General features: G+C 36.2%; 1 protein-coding gene across 5 annotated transcripts in view; it reads left to right on the top strand.

The window, feature by feature from the left end:
* The window catches only part of tfec (transcription factor EC), a 47,644-nt gene that overhangs the window by 440 nt on the left and 24,691 nt on the right, over positions 1–22,513 (top strand). For 4 of the 5 annotated variants that reach the window (XM_030151144.1, XM_030151148.1, XM_030151141.1 and 1 more), the window contains exon 2: positions 11,517–11,742. In XM_030151144.1, the coding sequence (XP_030007004.1) occupies positions 11,527–11,742 (216 nt within the window). In that variant the 5' untranslated portion in view covers positions 11,517–11,526. Of the gene's footprint in view, positions 1–11,516; positions 11,743–22,326; positions 22,364–22,513 lie in introns of all 5 variants that reach the window. The other variant, XM_030151142.1, reaches the window with a different exon arrangement.

Genomic DNA, 22,513 nt, shown 5'->3' with positions numbered 1-22,513 from the left:
ACAAGAAGTAGCAGACACACCTGGATTAGTCAGTGTGTCCAATAATGAAAGACAGGAAATAAAGGAGCTGCCTCTAGTTCAGGAGGTAGTGGGGCTGTGCATAAAGCCCATTGGTTTTGGGGGAAACATGCATACATACACATTAAACACACACATATTAAACTCACCTCTACACATGCAACATCCTGTTTGACAGGAAGTAATTAATTGTGAGGTTGAACTAGTATTGGATATAACAACTTGGTATCGACACATAACAAACAATTTGAATCTATATAGTTAAACTATTGCACTACTTGTTTAGTAGCACAGGACTCTGACGATGATCAGTTTGTGACAAAATCAGAGATGACTCATGTTCACCTTTCTGTTTTGTTGCATTTGATATTAACTTTCAATTCACATCAACTTAAACTTCATGTGAAATCATAATATACCATTGTTTTTTTCATTGTTTGTCTTTAAATGACATAAGAGGAGGTATTTTCTATTACTTATTTATCAGAAATATGTTGACTTATTAAAAATATTACAAATATTAATATTATTTGTGAATTTTTCATCATAACAGATGGGAAAAGCCTGTGTTTGTACTTTGATATTTTATTTCCTGGCGTTATTTTGACAACAGCGTGTTATGTATTGGCGCAGGCGTGTTGCACATGTGTCAGTGCAGCTTTGAAAGATCAGAATGACACAGCAGAGAAGCATTTAAAGTTCCTCATGGGCTTCTTCCTCATTTTTAGTCATCTGATATTATTTACAATGGGGTTAAGAAAAACCTGTTGAACTTCTCCAATTTTGCACGCTCATCACGGGAATCTGGAGCAGGGCGTGTGCAGGTTTTGGGGCTGTGAAGGGGGAACACTATAGCTGCAGAACTAACTCCACAGAGACGTGTGGAAAGACCTCATGGGACAATGAGTCACCTTCAGCATGACTAAGTATTATTTTTTTCCCAAAGCATTTTAAACAAATTGTCCTGGAAAGCAAAAGCAATGAATGAGCACTGAATTTAATTGGCTTCAAGATGTCAGATATAGCACATCAGAGCAAGCACATAGTTCAGTGTTTTGATTGTCTGAGGTGTCAAAATGTGTGTGTCTGTGCACAGATGAGAGAGAATTACATGGACGTGATCTCTGAAAAAGCACAGATGTGTGCACTTCTGTATGTTTGGAGTGTAGGGTGCAGAGATGGAGAAGTGTGCAATACAATGGAAGTGTGCAGTGACACTTTGGCATTTATGCTTGTGCACAGGGCAAGAGTTTTGAAGTTTAGGAAATCACTCAAGTTTGAGTCATGGTGCATTAGAAACATCATATAGAAACAGAAATTATGACACACTGACTCATTTTTAAGTCAAGGTTTGAGAGGGATTAACCTGCATGTAAACTTGAAATGTAAAGCAACACAGCATACAGCACCATCTTGTGGTTAATACAGAACTGACAACAGGGGGATTTACAAAAGATATTTATATCTGCTTTATATAGCTAATAATTAGCTATGATGTGTATTGTTTTGTGAGATTTATGTAACTTTTAGTCTGATATAGATGTTTATGGGAAAAGGGTGAAGTAGTTAGAGTAATGTGTCAGAAGAATATAAACATTGTCTGCTCTGGGGGCTGACTTCAAAGACAGAGACTGGAGTTACAAACGCTCAGCGGTGGTGCACACCCCTGACCGATGAATAGTGAAAGTGAATGTTCATCCACGGTCTACAGCTTCTTCCTGAAAACAGTCTTTGAAGTCACAAAATGGATCTGATTGACGTGAAGGAGACACGTATGGAATCAGTTTTCCTTATCTTGAGACACAATCAGGTTCATTATGCACATGTTGCAGGTACTTTTAATATCACAACTCAGTGTACTCTCTAAAATAATAATAATAATAATGATAATAATAATAATAATAATAATAATAATAATAATAATAATAATAATGATGGAATTTATTTAGTAGCACCATGTCACTATATAAGATAATTTATATATTACAAACAGACTGTGACATATAATAAGGACAATGATGTTAATTTCCAAAGCATGTAACACCATATAAAAAAAAAAAAAATAATAATAATAATCAACATTTATTCAATCAAAAAAAAGGCTAATTGAGATTAAAAATGTCTTTTGCAAAATGCTGGGACTCATCACACCTACAATCTGTGAGACTTCTTATTCCCTCCCTGATTTAGAATATCGTCATGAAAATCGTTGTCAATATCATGATAAATGTTAAATCACTAATTCTTTTAATTTAGAGGCCAGTTTTTCTTCCCAAGTGATAGTTATAGTTGAGGAAGCCTGATGATCACTTAAGGTTTAAAATGGTTATTTATGGTCAGAATGTGACAAATATTTCAGACTAAAGACAGAACATTGAAAACAATTACAGTAATTAAAAAACTAAAAAAAAAAAAAAAAAAAGAAATAAGCATTGAGTAAAATTAAGTCAAAACAAACTCAGAAGCATTTTGTAAGCCTGTAAAGAAAACTGACACTGAAGATAAAAGTAAAAATGTTTACTGAAGATGATACTGACATTGGTCATAATACAAAATTATATTATGACAAAAAATGTTGAAAAATGTGCACGTCTTGGGCTCAAAAAATGTCTTGTTAGAGGTGATGTTTGTATGGGGAAAAAAGAAGAATGAACTCCAAAGCCTTTATCGTCACTGCATGGCTGAGTTATACCTATAAAAATGAGGATAATCTGATGTGTTTCAGTATTTTAACCTACCTTTATCAGAAAACCAACAAATAAATGATTAATTAATCAATTATTATTATATTAGAGCATTTGACATTATTGTTTTGTTGTTATGTTAGCAATGAAACAGCTTAATTAAATGCGTCTCAATATTTTTGTCCATATTTCTATGTAATATTTATTACGTAAAACAACCTAATCCTAATAATTCAATAATAATGAGGTCAAATAAAAGTGTTAATGCCCTAATCATTGATTTCTTACACCAGTATATAGGTTAAAAAAAATAAAAAATAAAAAAATCAACAATTAGGGTATTAACACATTTATTTATTATTTTATTTTCTTACACCAGTATATAGGTAAAAAAGCAGATGAAGACAAGTATGAGTATATAGGTAAAATAAATATCAGGAACATTATCCGTCATAGTCTTGTCAAATGTTAAGACAGTTCAGTAAACTGTTTTGCCCCGATGTTAAGAAGATGCTAAAGACACTCATGTATTGTCTTTTCTGGAGTTCTTTTTTTTTCTCTCTATGCTTTAAAGATCCCAAAAGATGAATTTGTCAATATAATATCAATACTAACAAAGAAAAACACTCACATTTAAACAGATTACTGTTATTCCTGCTTATTTTAATGTTAGTTTTGCTTTTAATTTTACACATTTTAAATACCAACTCATTTACAGGCATCAGCTACAGTTTGTTAAATCTGAATAATCTCTAGTAATGGTACAGTATATAATGAATCAGGTCAAAACCCTCATTTATCTACACAGCTCTAAATCTTGCCATTCAAAATATTCTAACAGTACCCTTAGTTGCTCACAGATAATAAATACCCTCTGTAATAACGACCTTGTTTGGTGTAATGTTAAGAAGACTTTGCCGGTGTGATCGGCGATAGAGGCAGGATCTCCTGTGTCTGAGCTCTTCATCATTATCTTGGCTCACTGGCTCATGTCTTGAACACAGGGAAGAAAAATCTAGCAGTGTCCTTGTTCTTGACGCAGTGGGATATCGGTAGGGACAATAAAAGAGAATTAACGGCAAAAAAGGCAAATAAATAGGTGCTTCAATACATGACAGCCCAGCAACAAAGCCCGCTGTGGATGAGAGAAAGAGCAAAAAAAAGTAGAGAGAAAGAAGGAGAGAGTGAAGCCTTGATGAAAATAAATAGTGGAGCTCAAAGGGAGGCAAGGGTTGAGCGGATTGGAGGTGATGATGAGTGGAGAGCTGTACAAAGTAGTACATCTATGGAAAAGGTTTTAATGAGGCAGACCATGGTGTGTGTGTGTTTTCTCATCTATGACACAGACACTCAGAAAATCCTCAGCAATGATACTCCAAACTTCCTGCCTCCATGTGGGTGGGTGAGGATTTGTGTAAGTGTGCCAGACAGACAGAGAAACAAAAAAAAAAAAAGACTGGCGACAAATGAAAGGAAACACCTGAATAGATGAGATGAAAAACAGAATGAATGTCAGTGATGGTGGTTAGGTGAAGCGCTTAAAAGTTCTGTCTTTAATCAATTACTCCATTGTCAGGAAATGGACTCTAAACAACAGACATTCAACAGTTAACTGTCTGAATGAAAGGACAAAAAAACCCACATGTTCCAGCTTCTAAATAAGACGATTTTATGCTTTTCTCTATTTCATATCAGTCTCACATTAAATGTCTTTCACTTTTAATTAACTCATCAAACTTTGGTGAATTTTATAACAAATGAAGATGATGATTCGATGAATGGATATAATTATTCTATAGCCATCCGTTACTAGATCTTTGTGATGGTGTATTTAGTATTGTACTAAAATATGTGTAGAAATGTGTAATATTTACTATTGGTGGCTGGTCCATAGAGGATGCAAGTGTTTGCTCCTGGAGGATTCTGTTAATTGGCTAAGAGTCTGGTTTCGACTGACTCAATATGTAAAGCAGGGGTGTCAAATTCATTTTGGTTTGGGGGCCATATTCAGCCCAATTTGATCTCAAGCGGGCCGGACCAGTAAAATAATGACTTAATAACCTATAAATAATGACAAATCCAAGTTTTTGTTTTTGTTTCAGTACAAAAAAAACCTATTAAATTATGAAAATATTTACATTTTACAACAAAGATGTGAAAAACCTGAAAAAACAGAAATTTTATTTGAAAAATTAGTGCAATTTTAACAATATTATGCCTCGACTTATTATTCATACATGTACATTACACACAATGTTACATAAACATTTGGTAACAGGCAGAATATTGTTAAAATTCTGGAGTTTGGAACTAAAATTTGAACAATTTCTACAATATTACATCTCTTATCATTATTAACAACTACAGATCACATTGGATCCATAAATGCACAGAACATTTAATAACAGGCAGAGTATTGTTAAAATTGCACATTTCGGGTTGTTCATCTTTGTTTTTATTTATGTATTTACTTGGATTTTATTGTGAAAGAATAGTTTTGTAAATTTTAATATTTTCACAGTGTATTGTTTTTTTTTTTTTTTTTCACTTAAATTTTTTCCACATAATTTTTCACAAAGAACATTTGTAGTTGTCATTATTTATGGGTTATTGGGTTGTTATTTTTTCTTGAGATCACATTGGTCTGTTTGTGGAACCTGAACCAAAATGATTTTGACAACCTGGACTGTTCAGGTTAATTTTTGCACTTTCATCCCATGGGCCGGAATGGAATCTTTGGCGGGCCAGATTTGGCCCCCGGGCCGCATGTTTGACACCTGTGATGTAAAGTGTCATGAGATAACTTTTGTTATGATTTGGCGCTATATAAATAAAATTTGATTGATTGATTGATGACCACCTCCACTCAGGACTACTTGGAGAAGGAAGACTATTAAATGTAATCTTTTTAGCAAACCCCCCCCACACACACACACACAAAACAGTGTGTATGTAGCTCTGATTTTTGGCAAACAGGTGACATTTCGCACCCTATAGTGAACACCAGCTGTTTATATTTTTGTTCTTATGTGATTGAATGATTGTCCATGGGTGGCCAAGCGGCTGTGAATGAGACACAAGCCAGTTTTACACAGAAATCCTGGAAAAAAGGTGAGATGGTGATCCCACCTTTTTTCCACCAGTGACCGATTTCTACAGCCAAGCCAAAGGAGTAACAGAGGTGACACAGGCTGGACTTTTACACAGTGGACTTGTGTTCCGGAATCAAAGGGGCGGTGACGCAGCGCAGCGTAGGGTGTGACGTATAACTTGCAGAAATACCCTGAGCATGGCGGTGTTGCTAACCTCTCCAGAGTCTTTCACCGTTCCACAAATATTAGCATAGGTAAGAGTCCTTCGCCCCAAGTGACAACAGTTGGTGGATCTCAGTGTCTCCTCAGTTCAACATCTTTCTAGTCATGTTGATATGTTTGTTTACTGTACACGGCCCACGCTCATTTTTAAATCCCCCTGGGGATTAGGGTCGCACACACAATACATCATCAAAAGGACACTTTGGTTTGCAGAATGAGAGGTGTTCCTTTTACATAGTGTTCCGGAATCATGATTCCACCTTGATTGCGTCTCTGTTACTACCTCCAAAGGCATTACACTGCAGTTCAGTTTATTTTAGTTTATTTTTCTCATTTCTAGTCAAAATATCTCATCACACTTAAAATAAGACATAATCACCTAGAGAGTAACTTTTCAGTGAGATAGACAGATTTTTAGACAATAGATCTTGAAAATCGTATTTCAAGAAATCTTACCAAGATAATTTTCACTTGTTCCATTGGCAGATTTTTTTGCTTCATTTAAGCATCAAAAAAGTGAAAATTATCTTGGTAAGATTTCTTGAAATATGATTTTCCAGATCTATTGTCTAAAAATAAGTTCTTTTATCTCACTGAAAAGTTACTCTCTAGGTCACAGGTGTCAAACATGCGGCCCGGGGGCCAAATCCGGCCCGCCAAAGGGTCCAATCCAGCCCTTGGGAAGAATTTGTGAAATACAAAAATCACACTGAAGACATTAACAATCGATGGTGTCAAAATCATTTTAATTCAGGTTCCACGTACAGACACATACAGTCCAATTAGATGTCAAGTGGGTTAGACCAGTAAAATATTATCATAATAACCTATAAATAATGACAACCCCAAATTGTCTCTGGCTTTTTTGTGTGTGTGTGTGTGTACAAAAGTACAATTACATGAAAATGTTTACATTACCAAACTATACTTTCACAAAAAATGTGAATAACTTGAACAAATATGAACAAACGGAAATGTCTTAAAAAAAGTAAATGCAATTTTACCAATATTCTGCCTGTTACTAAATGTTTTGTGCAATTGTAATGAACATGTGTAAATGATGAACTGAAAAAAACGAGGCAGAATATTGGTAAAATGTTAAAATTGCACTTGTTTTTCTTATGACAATTCAAGTTGTTCATGTTATTTAGATTTTTAAGGAAACTTTGTAGATGTAAACCTGATCATAATATAATTTTACTTTTTTCACTGTTATTACAAGTATTTTACTGGTCTGGCCCACTGGAGATCAAATTGGGGTGAATGTGGCCCCTGAACTAAAATGAGTTTGACACCCCTGCTCTAGGTGATTATGTCTAATTTTAAGTGTGATGAGATATTTTGACTAGAAATGAGAAAAATACAATGGGTAAGATTTTGATTTTTGCAGTGTACAGAGAAAGATAAAGATAAAGGTGGGACCAAATGATCCCGCCATTTCATTTATGCAGACGTCATTCCTGAATAAAGGTGAAATATTCCCGTCACAGAAGTGCTGTGGAAAAGGGGCTATAGACTCTTTCGGGACTTCAGAATCGACATAAAGTAGACGATTAACCTGCTCTGAATGTCACGTAACAAAGTTTAGTCCTGTTCAGCCTGTTACACTTCCATTTAGCCTCCTCCATCTCTGTGGACAGAAAGGACAGCAGTTTAACAAAGTATGGGGCCAAATTCCACTTAATTATTCAGTTAGTTACAGTGATAATGTAGAGTTTTTTAACAGCAGTTTGAGTGGAGGTTCAAAACTTTTGGGGTACTCTTTCACATGCATTTATTCATTTATTTTTTCATATTCACATTAGTATTAGAATACAAAAATGCATGTGGACATCAAAGACTAAAGTGAAAAGCTTGAGATTTGTCAACACAAACATCATCATCTAACAAAAAGATAAAACTTTTCTCTGCACACTAGTCCACAACTGCTGTGTTCATTCTGCCACTGGTATTTACATCTTGGTAGTTTATACTTTTACTCAACTATATTGGAGAATTAAATGCATATTTTACTGCATTATTCGATAGCTTCATTAAGGCAAGGCAAGGCAAGTTTATTTGTATAGCACATTTCAGCAACAAGGCAATTCAAGGTGCTTCACACAGGACATTGAAATAAAAGAAACAAAAAGAAACACATTTAAAACATTATAAAAGAAACATATAAAAGGTGATTAAAAACAGCAAGTAAGAAAACAACACATAAAATAAAAAATAAATAAATAAACAGATTTTTTTTTTTTTTCAGACACATATATCAGTAATCACCTTTGACCAGATGCAGTTATTACAGTCACACTTTATCAAGAGTAAATCCCATTGTCACAATAATTTCATAAGAAGAGGTAAAAATATCTTATTCCAACTTCATGGGTAACAGTGTACAAAGTCTCAAGTCTTGTAACAGTTTATTTACCTCTCAGCTGCAATGACAAGCCCTCAGGAATGTATATTAGTGCACCCAGACTATGGAGCAGCAGGAGACCATTGATGTCTACAGTTAGTTCTCAGTCAGCTTAAAAGTACATCAGATGGGCTCAAAACGGGAAACCACATGTTGAACAACCAGGGGACCATAAAGTGGTGGTAATCTGCATTAAGTATCATGTGCTCATGACGTCACAGTCACGGTTCTGATAGCTTTACACAGCAATCCAACAGACAGACAATAAAGTGCCACATTAGATAAGGTAAGGTTCCCTAATTAAGGTGGAGATGGGAACTCTGGAGGCTCTCAGCCAATTTCTTGCTCTGGGCTTGAATCAAATTTGATGTGGACCCTAATCTAGGAGTCACTGCTCAATAGTGAGAGTATCTGAATGCAGACCTGTCCTGAGGGTACAAGGAGAAGATGATCACAGAAAGTTTGTAGTTGAGGGGAATAAAACAACAGCTAAACAAAACAAGCAGACAGAGAAGACATTCCCAATCACTACTGTTAAAACATCTCAAATTCTGCTTAGCTACCGCAGCGTTCAAGTGGTTTCTCACTAATATTAATATAATCATAAAGGTTGTGCTTTCAATTTTCTTACCAGAATTCTGCTGGTTTCACCAAAGTTATTAAATAAACGAATTACCAAATAAATAGGTTAAGATAAAATCATGAAATCTAAAGTCAATTTTCGTTTTGTTCAGTATTTCTATGCATTTCATAAAGTAGTTCAAATGTTTGGAATTTCAATACTTTCCAAGGTAAATATCTTTCATTTGAGACTCTGTGCCATCTGATTGAAATAGACACTGTGGGTGACAAAAGGCCGGCGGGTGGCATTCCTTGACCCCAAAACACTCTTCATACCAGTTAAATGTCAAGGAAGATGCCTTGCTCATAGGCTAACAGAGAAGCTCACAAACCACAGACAAAGACTTAGGCTGAACGCACACAGACAAACACAGTTGTCCCAGATGACCATTCTTGTAGGAATGCAGCTAGGTGGACAAAACCCATTTTCTATGTTTACAAAAACTTGTTCTCTGACGCCTGGTTCACATCATCGACACATTTTTACATGGTGTCTAGAACTGCCTGGCAAATTCTGCAAAGTTCGGCGACAGAATAAAGGCAATTAAACACTGTTTGCACCATGCTTGGACAGCCAGGCAGCCATATGCTTTGCCAATTAACCTCCCACATAAGAAGAGAGAAGCTGAAAGAAGCAAGAGCCAGAAACTAGACTCCAAGATTATAATCACACACATTCTTCCTCTCTCTCACTTACATTCTCTTTGTGTTTAATCAGTTCCGCATTGTAGCAGTTGTATAAGTCCCTATTTTGCATGTATTCTCCATTAGTAGTCCAGTGGCAGTGACAGCTAATTTGCACTCAGATATTGTAATTTGGATATGAAGTACTTACTTACCTCCTTGCTTGTGCCCTTGGCTCCCCTTGGGACCACTGGCTATTGTTGATTTCTCTTCACCTAATGCAGTTCTGGTCAGGTCTCCAGTGTGCCTTCCAACTGCAGCCCATCATTTTAATTCCAACCTGTGACGAAAAATTAATTGGAATGTTTGAGTTTGTGTCATGGCACAAGTGATAGTGTTCACGGACAAATATTAGCAGAAAAAAAAAAATCATTAATGTCAGAGGAAACCTTGCAGTAATTATGATTCTAAATCAAGTATCAAACTCAAACTTTGCTATTTTGGAAAGACAATTATGCGAACCTCATAGTGATCCACGTTTAGCTGAATCCTTTTATTAACTATGTATAAGAATGCATAATTGGCAGAGATATCTTCCCACTGAAATAGGCTTTTGATTATATATTTATCAACTGATTCTGGGTAAAGAATGGCCAAAGCAGATGCTTTGATCTACAGCGTGATGCTTGTTGTTACTTCTGTCACAATAATCAAGTTTATCCATCCATTTACTCCTTGATGGAAATGCAAAAATGTTATTAAATTAATCTTTTTAACAAATTAACCCAATCAAGATATTCTATTGTCACTAGATTGAATATCTCTGTAAGTGGAATTCTGTAAGTGGATAATTTGCACAAAGCTAAAAGAGCTTAAAGGAAAAATACTGTCAAAATCTAATGGCAGACAACAAGACTCCTGGGAAAGTTAAAAAAGAAACTGAACAAAGGCTATCTATCTATCTATCTATCTATCTATCTATCTATCTATCTATCTATCTATCTATCTATCTATCTATCTATCTATCTATCTATCTATCTATCTATCTATCTATCTATCTATCTATCTATCTATCTATCTATCTATCTATCTATCTATCTATCATTTCACAATAATGTCAAGTAATAAAATGCCACACTACTACTTTCCACTCTACTCTGTGTGTATCCACTATATCCTTGTGTCCCACTTTCAAACAAGATTGCCAAAGAGAAATTTTGAGAATATATAATTATTTAACAAACTGGTGACTTGGCCAGGGCTTACGCTGCCTTTGCCCATTGGTAACTTGGATAAGCTCCAGCACTCCCATGACCCTTCAGAGGATTATTATTCATTTCAAAAAATGTAAGAAAGAATGAATGTAACATTATTACAACACTAGAACTATTATTGTCCTAGAATATAACAGTATTTAACACTAGAGTTGCTAGGGTTCAATATGTACCAAACATTTAAACATGACTAAAATGTACCCATGCACAGTTGTAGTCTAGAAAAATGTCCACTGTCATGCCATTAGGGTTGTCTTCACAAAGTAGTCTTAAAATCACAGTATCTTTTAAGAACACTAACTGCTTTCTATGACTGTCAAAAGTGAGTATTAGAGAAAATGTTTTAATATTTGCTTGGTACATACATCTCTGTCTCATATCTACTGAAAACTGTTATAATGACTTAAATATTTGTTGTGTAGTCAACAAACTGAGTAGGTTTAAACTTCAATGGAGCCAAAATCAGTGCATTTCTACAGAGATACATTTTACCCAGTAGTGGTTTTATGTGTAAATGACCATATTTGAATCTGGATTCATTGCCATTTCCTTTTCTTTTGCTTAAATCCATAATCAGGTTGTAAGGAATGTTCCCGTCATACCTCAACCTAGACAACCAGTGGGTGATTAGTCAGAGACATGATGGAGAGGATGTGTGGAATTCTGGACCAGTTCCACAGAGCTGGCCTCAGTTCTGTCCCCCTCAGTCCACCAGCACCACCCATCTATCCCGTTCTCAGTGTCCCTACAGTGGAGCCTACATTAAACCACCTGTGTGGCCCCAGTCCCAAAACCCATGGAAGGTACGTAGTCCTAACTGAATACTGGTAACCATTTTGGATAGCAGTGTTAACAGAAAAATACAGAAGAAGTGTGGACATTTTATCTTTCTATTTGTTTAAAAACTATTTTTATACAATTATCTAACAGTATACAGATCTGGTTCTGCTGCTCTTAACCCTTAAAGACCCACAACTATTTTTGTCATAACTTCTATGTGATTTTTCTTTTGTTTTTCCCAAGTGATTTATCATCATTTATTATAATATTGTCTTATACATTTTGCATTTTTCAGCAAAAATCTGATATTTTCCTATATTTAATTTATTGATCATGTACAGTCGCAGAAAAAAATTATTGGACCAACTCTTGTTTTCTTCAAATTTCTTGTTCATTTTAATGCCTGGCACAACTAAATGTACATTTGTTTGGACAAATACAATAATAACAACAAAATAGCTCATAAGAGCTTAATTTAAGAGCTGATATTTAGCCATTTTCCATGTTTTCTTGATAATAACCAAAATCACTTCAGGTCTTATATCAATATCTATGGCATTGTATTGACAAAAACACTGCTTTTAGGCATTCCATGTTTTCTTTTCTGTCTGTTTTAGTCACAGGATACACACATGAGTTAGTACTTGATTGCATAACCATTGTTTTTGATGACTTTTGATGGTCTAATCATTTTTTCCGTGGCTGTGGATGTTCATAAAAACATCAGTAAACACACAGTAAATTCAAAGGTTTATTATATCTGGTGAATCAGTGCTGCAGAAGATGATGGTGTTTCCACATTCACTACGGAGCCTCTGAACATCTGAATGGGTCATATCTGATGACCATGAAAATCTGAGAAATTGCATTTTACCAAAAATGATTTACATGTATTGACAGGATTGGTGGATTAACAGTTATTTAACACTTTAGATCAGTAGATGCTTTTGGTCAGCAGCGGATGTTTGGGTCTTTATGGGTTAAAATAACAATGTGCCTCTGTTTTGCTACTATCTATACATCCACAACAGGTCTTTAAAAAGCTGCTCTACGTCTCCTGTGGCTTTTATGTGCATTACTGCTTTTGTTTGTCTCAGTGTCTTCACATTACCTTTATGTGGTGATCAGACAAAGAACTATGATCACAATGTAAAGAACAACATTCAGCTTATTAACACTAATGGGCCATATATCACCATAGATATAATTACGCACTCGTCAGGTTTGTCACATGCATAATTATAGTGTGCCATCAAATACAACTGCTGTCATAAATATGAACCACCACCAGGTCGTAAACCCAGCAGGCCTCCTCCTGGTTAGTGCATCAATGACACATTGTTGTCATAGCTGTTTAGGGGTCGCTGAAACACTGACTATGTCTTTGTAAAAAACTACTTGGCTCCATGGTCCATTAATATTAGTCTTCTCAAACTCTGCATTCCGTTGCTGTGTATTTACTTCCTGATACAGTTCATACTAGTTTGTTAGTGACTATAGCTGTTGTTCAAACATGACGGGAACCATTTGAATGAAGTCTGTGTTTCAGGGGTCATTTTTTTGGAGCTCATTACCGATTGTAGCACCATTGTCCAACCAGCAAAAACCCCATACAATGTGCTGACAGTTCACTTCACTAAGTCATAATTGCCTATTACAATTACTGTAGGCCAGTTGGTTTATACTGTGCATTCATGTGCTATTGCATATATGTGCATTTTTTAAGATTGCACTATGATTGCACAGCTCATTTGGGATCTAGAAAAATCAGATCTATTTTCTTGCATTGCTTTGGTGCAACAGTGAGGCTGAATTCTGAATATTTTGGACGCATAGGGCTATTTTCAAAGGAGCCAAATGACTCCCAGATCGGCTGTGGTTGTCTCTCAGGCTTTAGGGAGGGAATTGCTGTAAGAGGAGATATGAATCAGACTGTTAGAAGAAGAGGAACAGAAAACATCCCTACATTAGATGGATGACTGATAGACTTCAAAGCATTGTTGCAGTATGTTTTTCACTTCTGTAGGAGGTCTTTCATGTGTTAAAGTTTCTCTGGTGTGTGATGTGTATCTGTGGGTGCCTGTGCAAATATGTGTGGATGTTTGTGTGTTGGTATCTGTCTCAAGCTGATGCCTTCAGTAACTGAGGAGAAGAGGTTAGGTTTGCTCCAGGTGAAGGCAGTTATGGGTTGGTAGGTAAAAAACAGTCAAATTTCATTAATTTTGAACATGTAAAGAAAGAAGATGAAAATAAAGACTTAGAGACAAGTGGAAATGTAAACGAAAAAAAAAAAACATTCTAGATTCTCAGAAATCACATGATGCCTTCATTGATGTATTGAAAATGAGAATGAGGAAGTTCAGCGCTAAATTATTTCTACCCCGTCTTAAGTTATTTTTTACTATTTATCAGACTTACTCATATGGTAGAACTTGATATTATATATTATTTGATATATGAAAAAGCTCCATTCACAGAAAAGCACAGAAATGGCCCAAACACAACTTTTGCGTGTTTTTGCAAGATGAATAAAATGATGCTCAAAAATTCAGCTTGTCTACTTGTATGCACAAAAACAATCTAGATATCGGACTGTCTCTGAACAGTTGGTTTAATGGCTGAACCATATAAGAAAGACAGTTTAGGGGGCTTCCAATCAATCAATCAATCAATCAATCAACCAACCAATCAATCAATCAATCAAATTGGATTTATATAGTGCCAAATCATAACAAAAGTTATCTCATGACACTTTACATATAGAGCTGGTCAAAACCAGACTTTCATTTACAGCTATGTTGCAGTTTGTGCATTATGCCACCATGTTAGTCTGTTATCTGCGGAAGTAATCCTGTGATTGGTGACTATTTTAGTCAGCATCCTCCTCCATTCTACTATCTGCATGTTACTATTTTCAGAGTCTCAGTTGATACTTTAAAGAACAACAACCTCCGAGCTACAACTACACTTTGAAAAAGGCACGTTTTGACAGACGTGTCTTTTAAAGTCGCATTTGGTTTTACTGGGATTTAGCCATTTTAATACACTGCTCAACTTGCAAATGTTCAAACTAAACTTATATATAACAGCTAGATCCTGTGTTTAAAGATGCCCAAGACAAGTGAGACTCACAGAAGACATCCCAGAGAGTTTCTCCATATTTCAGAATGACAGTGGATGTGTGGATAAAGGCTTGGATATTATTATTAGAGTGTTTAAATAAAAGTCAGCTAAAGGAGCTAATGCCACTGGTATCAGACTAGTTAATATAATGGTGGAAATAGAAAGATGGAATCAGACATATTTAGGAAATTGACAAAAGATGAAGGAAAAAAAAATGGATCCTCTAGGATTTTCAGTTGGGATGTCTTGAAAGAGCCCCTCCCCCCCGCAAAAAAAAAAAAAAAAAAAAAGCACCAAAACTCTTTGAAGCTGGAAATATGTATAAGAAAGATGAGAAAAACTATGAGGAATAAATGAGGCAGGGAGTGAGCAGAGGAAGAGGAGGGTGTCAGGGCAGCAGGGACACTAGCAGGGCCAAGGCATGGGAGAGCAGCAGTGATTGGTTTGGACCACCCATCTGGACTGGCTCAGTGCCTAGGCTGGCTGGACCACTGTTTGTCTGCAGGACTAGATGCATGCATGAATGGAGGGATAGAGACAGACAGGAGTCCTGCGTAACGATTCAGAACAATTTGCTGGAAACATTAAATACGTCTAAGGAAAACACACATTCTGTCGCCAGTAATCGTGGTTCATGCAATGTATGGTGAATGAGTTCTGCAAGGTCCAGATGGATCATCCTGTCATGTTTATATCCAACAAAAGAATATGATGGCAGTTGATTGAAAATAATAAGAATTTATCAATTACATTTATTGGCTAGGGTCAAAACACGGTATTCGAAATCTCTGTGACCGGGCATTTTAGAGATAATTTGACAGATTAGTGTTGCTAAATGACCCACATTTTTACTTTTAAATTCATTTTTGCTTTAGTTGGAACATAAGGGATTATCCAAAACAAGGAGCTACTTTATACTGAAATAAATGTTCGAATGGCAATCAATTCAAGTTTGCTCTCTGACAAGACATTATTGTGTTGTGACCCACTATTACTACATTATTTTACACAAATTTTCTATCTGTGTTGCACAGTAGACGCCTCTTTCTGTCTCCTCTTCCATGTACATGCCAAATGCTTGTCACAGTTGTAATTGCTATGCATTTTTAATTAACCAGGTAAACACAAACCTCTCATTCATCAGCAAACCCGTTAACACAAGACGATCAGTGGTGGCCAGCGAGTGCAGGATAAGATTGGTGCATATATGCTAATTGAATCAGTGTGAAATGAAATTTATTTAAGATGAGCAAATCCTTTCAAGAGTATTTCCCCTACTTTTTTTAGTGTCTGCACCAAACTAGGTTTTTGACTCTTTCTGCACGCGCAAATGACAGTCTGATTTACAGAGTATGTTGCAAATGAAATTAGCTAATCAAATAAAGCCTCTGACTTAAATTGTGTTTTCTATGTGACTCACTGTTTTTCTTCATTTCACCCCTAAAAAAAGAAAAAAACTATACATAAGTAATGTACCACAGTTAGTAGTCTAATGAAGATGTTTTTAAGAAGTTGGCACGGACAGTGGTTAACACATATAAGGAAACAACGTTTTCTCTTGTCCTCACTCATACGCTACTTGAGTTTGAGTTCATTCAGCAATAGCCAAACACTTATATAATCTAGCTTTACTTTTTGGTGGTTATCTGAAAAACAAACAAAAAAAACCCAGAAACTTTCTATGAGTATCTAACGACCCCTTATGTATGTGAAAGGATTTGAGAAGACTAATAGGATTAGGCAGAATGGTTTCCTAAATGCTTCATGTTTGATTCTTCATTGTCTCACACTGGACACAACTCCATCCCAAACACACACACTCACACACACACACACACACACACACACACACACACACCACCCCTATAGCTCACCCTTGACCTCGTCTACATAGCAGAACTCAAGCCAGCAAACTGTCTCAGTAATTGACACGCAGAACAAAACACAGGCCACTTCTGGATAAAACATATCATAATCCTCCAAGGTGGGGCAGGGGGGGATTCAAGGCCACCAGGATAGCTATTCACAGCATCCAGAGACACAGAGACCTCCGGGAAAGACATTGTGAAGTGTTGGTATGAGGCTTGATATGACACCCCTGGGAAGACCGGTGGTTAGTAACATAGGCTTAAGTCCATTGTACAGCGTTCAGTAATAAATGTGTAAAAACCACATCCTATGAGCCTCCTCTGGAGCTGAAATGAGGCCGTATGGGTCATTAAAAATAACATGAATGCAAGCTTGAATTAACTTCAAGTCTTATCTTCACAAACCCTATTTCTGCTAGTGCTCTCTATCTTATCTGTATCACTCAGGGCTAATGCTGTCTGGATCTACTGCACTTCATGAAAAATGCTGCTGTCCCAACCATGTACTTACTGTATATGCCTTTACGTCAGACACTTTTCAGGTTCTTGCACATGTTCCTTTTTGATTTTTCCAATTTAAGATGGATAATCTAATCTTGTTCTAAAAGCAGTTCTTTTTTTAATGTGTTTTTGGTTTGTTTATTTCTGAAATTCAGGTTCATATTAATTACCATTTTATAAATATATATATATAAAGACTTTTAAATTACTTTTATTTTGTTGCTTAACACAGGTGGATGGCTACTAAATTAATTTGGTTTTACATGGATAAGATCAGGCAGTAAAGTCATCAGTAACATGAAAACAGCTATTGTCAGTTTAGTTAAGGACAATGATTAATAATAGACTGTTTGCAATTAACCTAACAACAAACCAACTATGTGGTCTGTTTTCCCACTCTTATCTATCCAGATCATTTACATTTAACGCCTTCTTTCCCACTGAGCACTGACTCAAATGTCATCAGCCTTTTTAGGCTGTTTTATCTAGGCCTATTTTACCAGATTGGACAAGAAAAAAGATATTTGACTTTACAGAATTTAATGCCTGACTTATTAATTGGTGAAGATATATTTCACTAGTATGCACAAGCCAATCAGCCTAGCTGGCCAAGTAATTGATGTTGTCTGTATTACAATATGATGTGAACGTGAGTTGAGAATATCTATATTTAAAGACATGTTTGACCATGATCTAGAGGTGTTAAGGTGGTTTGATGATGACAGAGTGGAAGTGGTGTTTAATGGATGTTTAATGTTCAGCATCCAGCATCCTTTATTTCTATAGTTTGGAGAAAATATCAGGAGGGTTCATTTGTTTAACACACTATTTCCCATTAACTTGGAATAATTTGGTTTTCTGACACATTCCTCATTTTATTCCTATTTCTACACATCAGTAATCACCTTTGACCAGGTTCAGTGATTACATACTGAGTCCCAGTTACACTTTATCTATCAACAATAAATCAAACTGTCACTATCATTTCATGAGTAGAGGTGCAAATATTCTACTCCAACTTTATGAGCAACAGTGAACTATGTGTTATTTATGTTGGTACTCTGGTTCTAGTTTTTTGTTTGTTGGTTGAATGGTGTCTTGTAAGCCCATCAGGGGATCGACTTACGGTGTGATATGAATTACACAATAATCAAAAGAATCAAACAAATTAATCCAGATATATAATATGCTTGAAAACTCACCAATTTCTCCATCAGTCTGCCTGTCAGCAGCGTTAGGCAAAAAACTACTGAACCAATTTTCATGATATTTCATGTAATGGGTCCAAGACTAAAGACACTGGTAGCATTTGCCACTATTATACAGTAAAATAAATAACTGACCTCCAAGTGGCATCAAATCTCATAATCTGTGTGTCATTTGTGGAACAAGAGGAAAAGATTGGCCTTGGTGGAGGTCTGCGCTCTTTAGGTGACCTCCTTCCTCAAATTTGTGTAAATTCAATAAACAAAAGCATGACGGCTGTTGTGATTTCCTGATGTACATGCAGGCTCTTGTTTCACTGATGCTCACTTCCACACTAGGACTCACTACACTGACTATGAAGCCAATGCACCTAATACAGCCATTCATCCAAACATTCAACTTTGGACACCACTAGGGCCCCTGCATACTCCATAGTCTTTATGAGATTAATGCAATGGATAGAGCAGGTGTCTGCCAAAATTCCATCCTTATTTAAACCTCCAGGCCCATACCAGCAACCTAATCCTATTAGGCCTAATTGAGTGAAGTCGACAGTCTTTTTCAGTTAAACTAAGTTCATGCACTAATAGGATTCAAAAGGGGGTAAAAAAAAAAAAAAAAGGGACAACGTGGGGTAGAGAGTGTGTGGTTAGGGAAGTGGACAGTGTGCATCATGGAGTGAGTCAGCTGGGACTGTGGCTGTGACCAGTAGAAGCTTCCCGCTGAGTTTGGGGATCTATGTTTGAAGAAGAGGGAGGGAGTGGGGTGGAAGTCTCCCCAGAGGCTAGATAAGCTCAGAGGGGGTAACAAGAACAACATAATTGGTATTCTTGCACCCCTGGTGTGTTTGTGTGTGTCTACATGTATGGTGTTATCTGCGTATATGATCCTTCATAGACAGTGTGAGTCATGGAATACACTGTTTATCCTTGGATACTTGATCTAACAGTGACGTACTAAGATATTGTTTCCAATATTGACTGCATTCATGTGATGTATATGAGCTTTAATGGACATAAAATGTATGCAAAGTATACATATATTGTATACGGTCATAACAAAAATTCATAATAAAGCAATATTCTTGCAAAGTGTCAGAGGAATTGAAAAGAGTGAATTAAAAATGAAAAAAGTTACATTAATTTGACACACATTCATCTTAATGACAGTATCTGCTTAGGAATTTGGACAAACTAAAAGATGTATTGTATTGAACACAAAAAACACCAATGGATTTGGAAGTGTTGTAATAGGAAAGTTGGTACATGTAAAGATTTTAACAAAACCTACCATGAACCATAAATACACTAAACTTTGTTCCTTTCACGGAATTGAACTGACTTGAATTGAACTGAACTGAATTCTTTCATTGTCATTATGTAGTCAAGTACAATGAAATTTGAATGCAACTCTACAAAATAACAAGGTCCATGGTAGAAATTGATAAAAACAGAAAAAAAATATTTGGCATAAATGACAAAGCTTAAATACTATGAAAGCATCAAGGTCTTCAGGGAATGTGTGAAATGTGGTACAAAATATCTAAACAGACCTGTGCAAATAGCAGCAGACATGTGCAAGAGGCTTAGTTTGTGATTTTTACCTGACAGTGGGTGAGAGACTAAAATAAAATAAAATAAAATAAAATTTTAAACTTTTTTTCTCATTTGTAACAGGATATAACCCTTCATCAAAAACTTCCTGTGAGAAACAACTATAAGATATGATCTACAGTCTTACATCCTGAAGCTTGGTTTAAAAAGAATGAAAAGACACCTCAATGGATCCTCCTTGTTTTTGGCTTGTGGGCGCTACATGATCTTATCAGGCCTTTTGTTAACATCACTTCCCTTTTGTTACATGTGGAAAGGCAAGATGAAGCGCTACGATAGGTCATTCTTCACACACAGCAAATTAAGGAGGTCAGATTAGGACACAGTGTTTAGCCATTGGCGTCAGTGACACAGACGAAGCCTGAGGACCTACTCTTTCTGGGTTGACCATGGTCGGGGGTGCTGTAGGGGACTCTCTTTGAAGAAAAAGGACTTCAGAGAAGGCCTGGACAATATGGCTTCTTAGGAAACACTAGCACTAAAATGTCATTTCACTGAAACGAAGCATGGAGACTGTTTCGTAGTAGTACTACAGAATAAAAAATAATGAAAAAATTGGATTTAAATCATGTCATTAATAAAAATAATAAAATTCACTGTTTAACCAAATTCATTATGTTGGACGACATTACTGGATGATGACCAAAGAAGTCACTACATCGTAAAGCACACTGCTGTCAAATGAGGATAGGGCTGATTGTTATATTTCATTATACCTGAATTAGGTCACAATGTTTAAAGTTTTCTGGAGTATACTAAGGGTTCTGCTAAAAACAGACAATTTCTAAACAATAAATTTGTGAAACAAATGTCAGCATTCAGGCCTCAGATAAAGGGAATTATAAACAGCCTGACAGATAATTAAGTTATTATATGCAGTCTATTCTCTTAATTGTATTAAACAAGGGGTTGCCTTCAGAGATGTCTCCTAATCTGATTAAATCTTTCTTTTTCCCCAGTAGCTGAAGGAGAATTACATCGCCTTTGTTTCCTGTATTTTACAATGGAATCCCTTGAAAATGTCAAAATGTGTTTGTTTTTTTTTCCTCTGAAGCAGACTGAACAACTAATTCTTTTACAAAAAATAAAGTTAGAATAGAAAGAATGAATCTGAAAAAGAGGAATACGTATGCATTTCCTTTAGTGGAAATCCAATCTAGGAAAAAAAAAAGTTACAAGAAGAAAACTAACAATAGCTCATCTTTATCCTAAACTGAGAAATGCGTTTCCAATGGCCCGTTAAAACCGGCTCAGACCATGAAAAATCCAGAGGCACAAACTCTTTTCAAAAGTTATGGGAACTTGGGAAACAAGATGTCACTCAGTTTGTCAAGAAAATTGTTGAAGCTGCAAAACACATACTAGGTTAATTATTTCTACCTGTTCAAACAGCTTAAAAAAAAAAAAAAAAGAGTAGAATTTACAAACATACAATGATCAATGCCTCCTAAATAAAGTTATGGAAAAGTAAGTTCTACAAACTAATACTGGAATAAAACTGCTTGAGGATAAGGGCAAGAAGTTCCTCAGGGGCTACAGTAATAAACTGAGTCTGAGAAGGCCTTTACTGTCCACTGTGTGTATTTGTACACTATCTAGGGAGAGATTCCAGTGATGGAAACTATGAAGAGTCATGAAGGAGGAGTACAAGGGATACAGCTGAGTACAATGATATAACAGAAGGAGAGAGAAAAAAAATATCAAAGAATTGGAATAATTGGCATAATTCAAGGTGGCTGGGCACAGTCAGGGGGAGTGTCAGTGTTGGGCGAATCTTTTGCCATCCTCAAAGAGAGACGGTTTGCACAATTAGCCACACGAACTCTGACCCCGCTCAGAATAATTAATGAATAACAGAGGGGATAAAGACAAAAGGCGCAGAGCGGTGTGGTTGAGTGGTGAGCAAGGGTAATACATCAAAGAATGCCGTTAATTGGCCCTGTGGCTTTCATTCTTTGCCCTATTTCTTTCAATTCATTGACTCAAAATAATGGGTTCAGGTTCATTATCAACAGGTCGTAAGCCCTGGGAGTGCCAAAATTCAACAGGAGAGTCAGGGGTGTGTGTGAGTGAGAGTGTATACTTACCAGTGCATGTGTACAAAATGTGTGTGTGTGTGTGTGTGTGTAAAATGGCTTAGCGTATGCCTGGCCTCCCAAAGTCCTGATGACATCAATTCCACACAGGGAAAACTAAGAGTTGTATTGCAGGACTCAGAGGAGAACAACAGGCCACAATTATTAGGATTTTTTTTTTTAGCTGCATAAGTGTTTTTGTGTAACTTTGCTGCTTCAAGTGTTGCCAAGATGCTGGAATATAACTGGTACGGACAGGTAAGTTCAGCTGACACACCTATTGCTGTGATGCCTTCAGATGTATACTGACTGCTAATGTCTGCTGATGTACCTGAGTGAACTCCTCTATTGGGTATGTACTCAATGTCTACTGCTTTAACCCACAACAAAAGCTTAAACCTAATAATA

Source organism: Sphaeramia orbicularis, chromosome 12 (assembly GCF_902148855.1).
Source record: "Sphaeramia orbicularis chromosome 12, fSphaOr1.1, whole genome shotgun sequence".
In the NCBI taxonomy this organism is placed as follows: domain Eukaryota; kingdom Metazoa; phylum Chordata; class Actinopteri; order Kurtiformes; family Apogonidae; genus Sphaeramia; species Sphaeramia orbicularis.
Note: the sequence above shows the minus strand (reverse complement) of the source record. Positions and strands in the feature narration are given on the sequence as shown.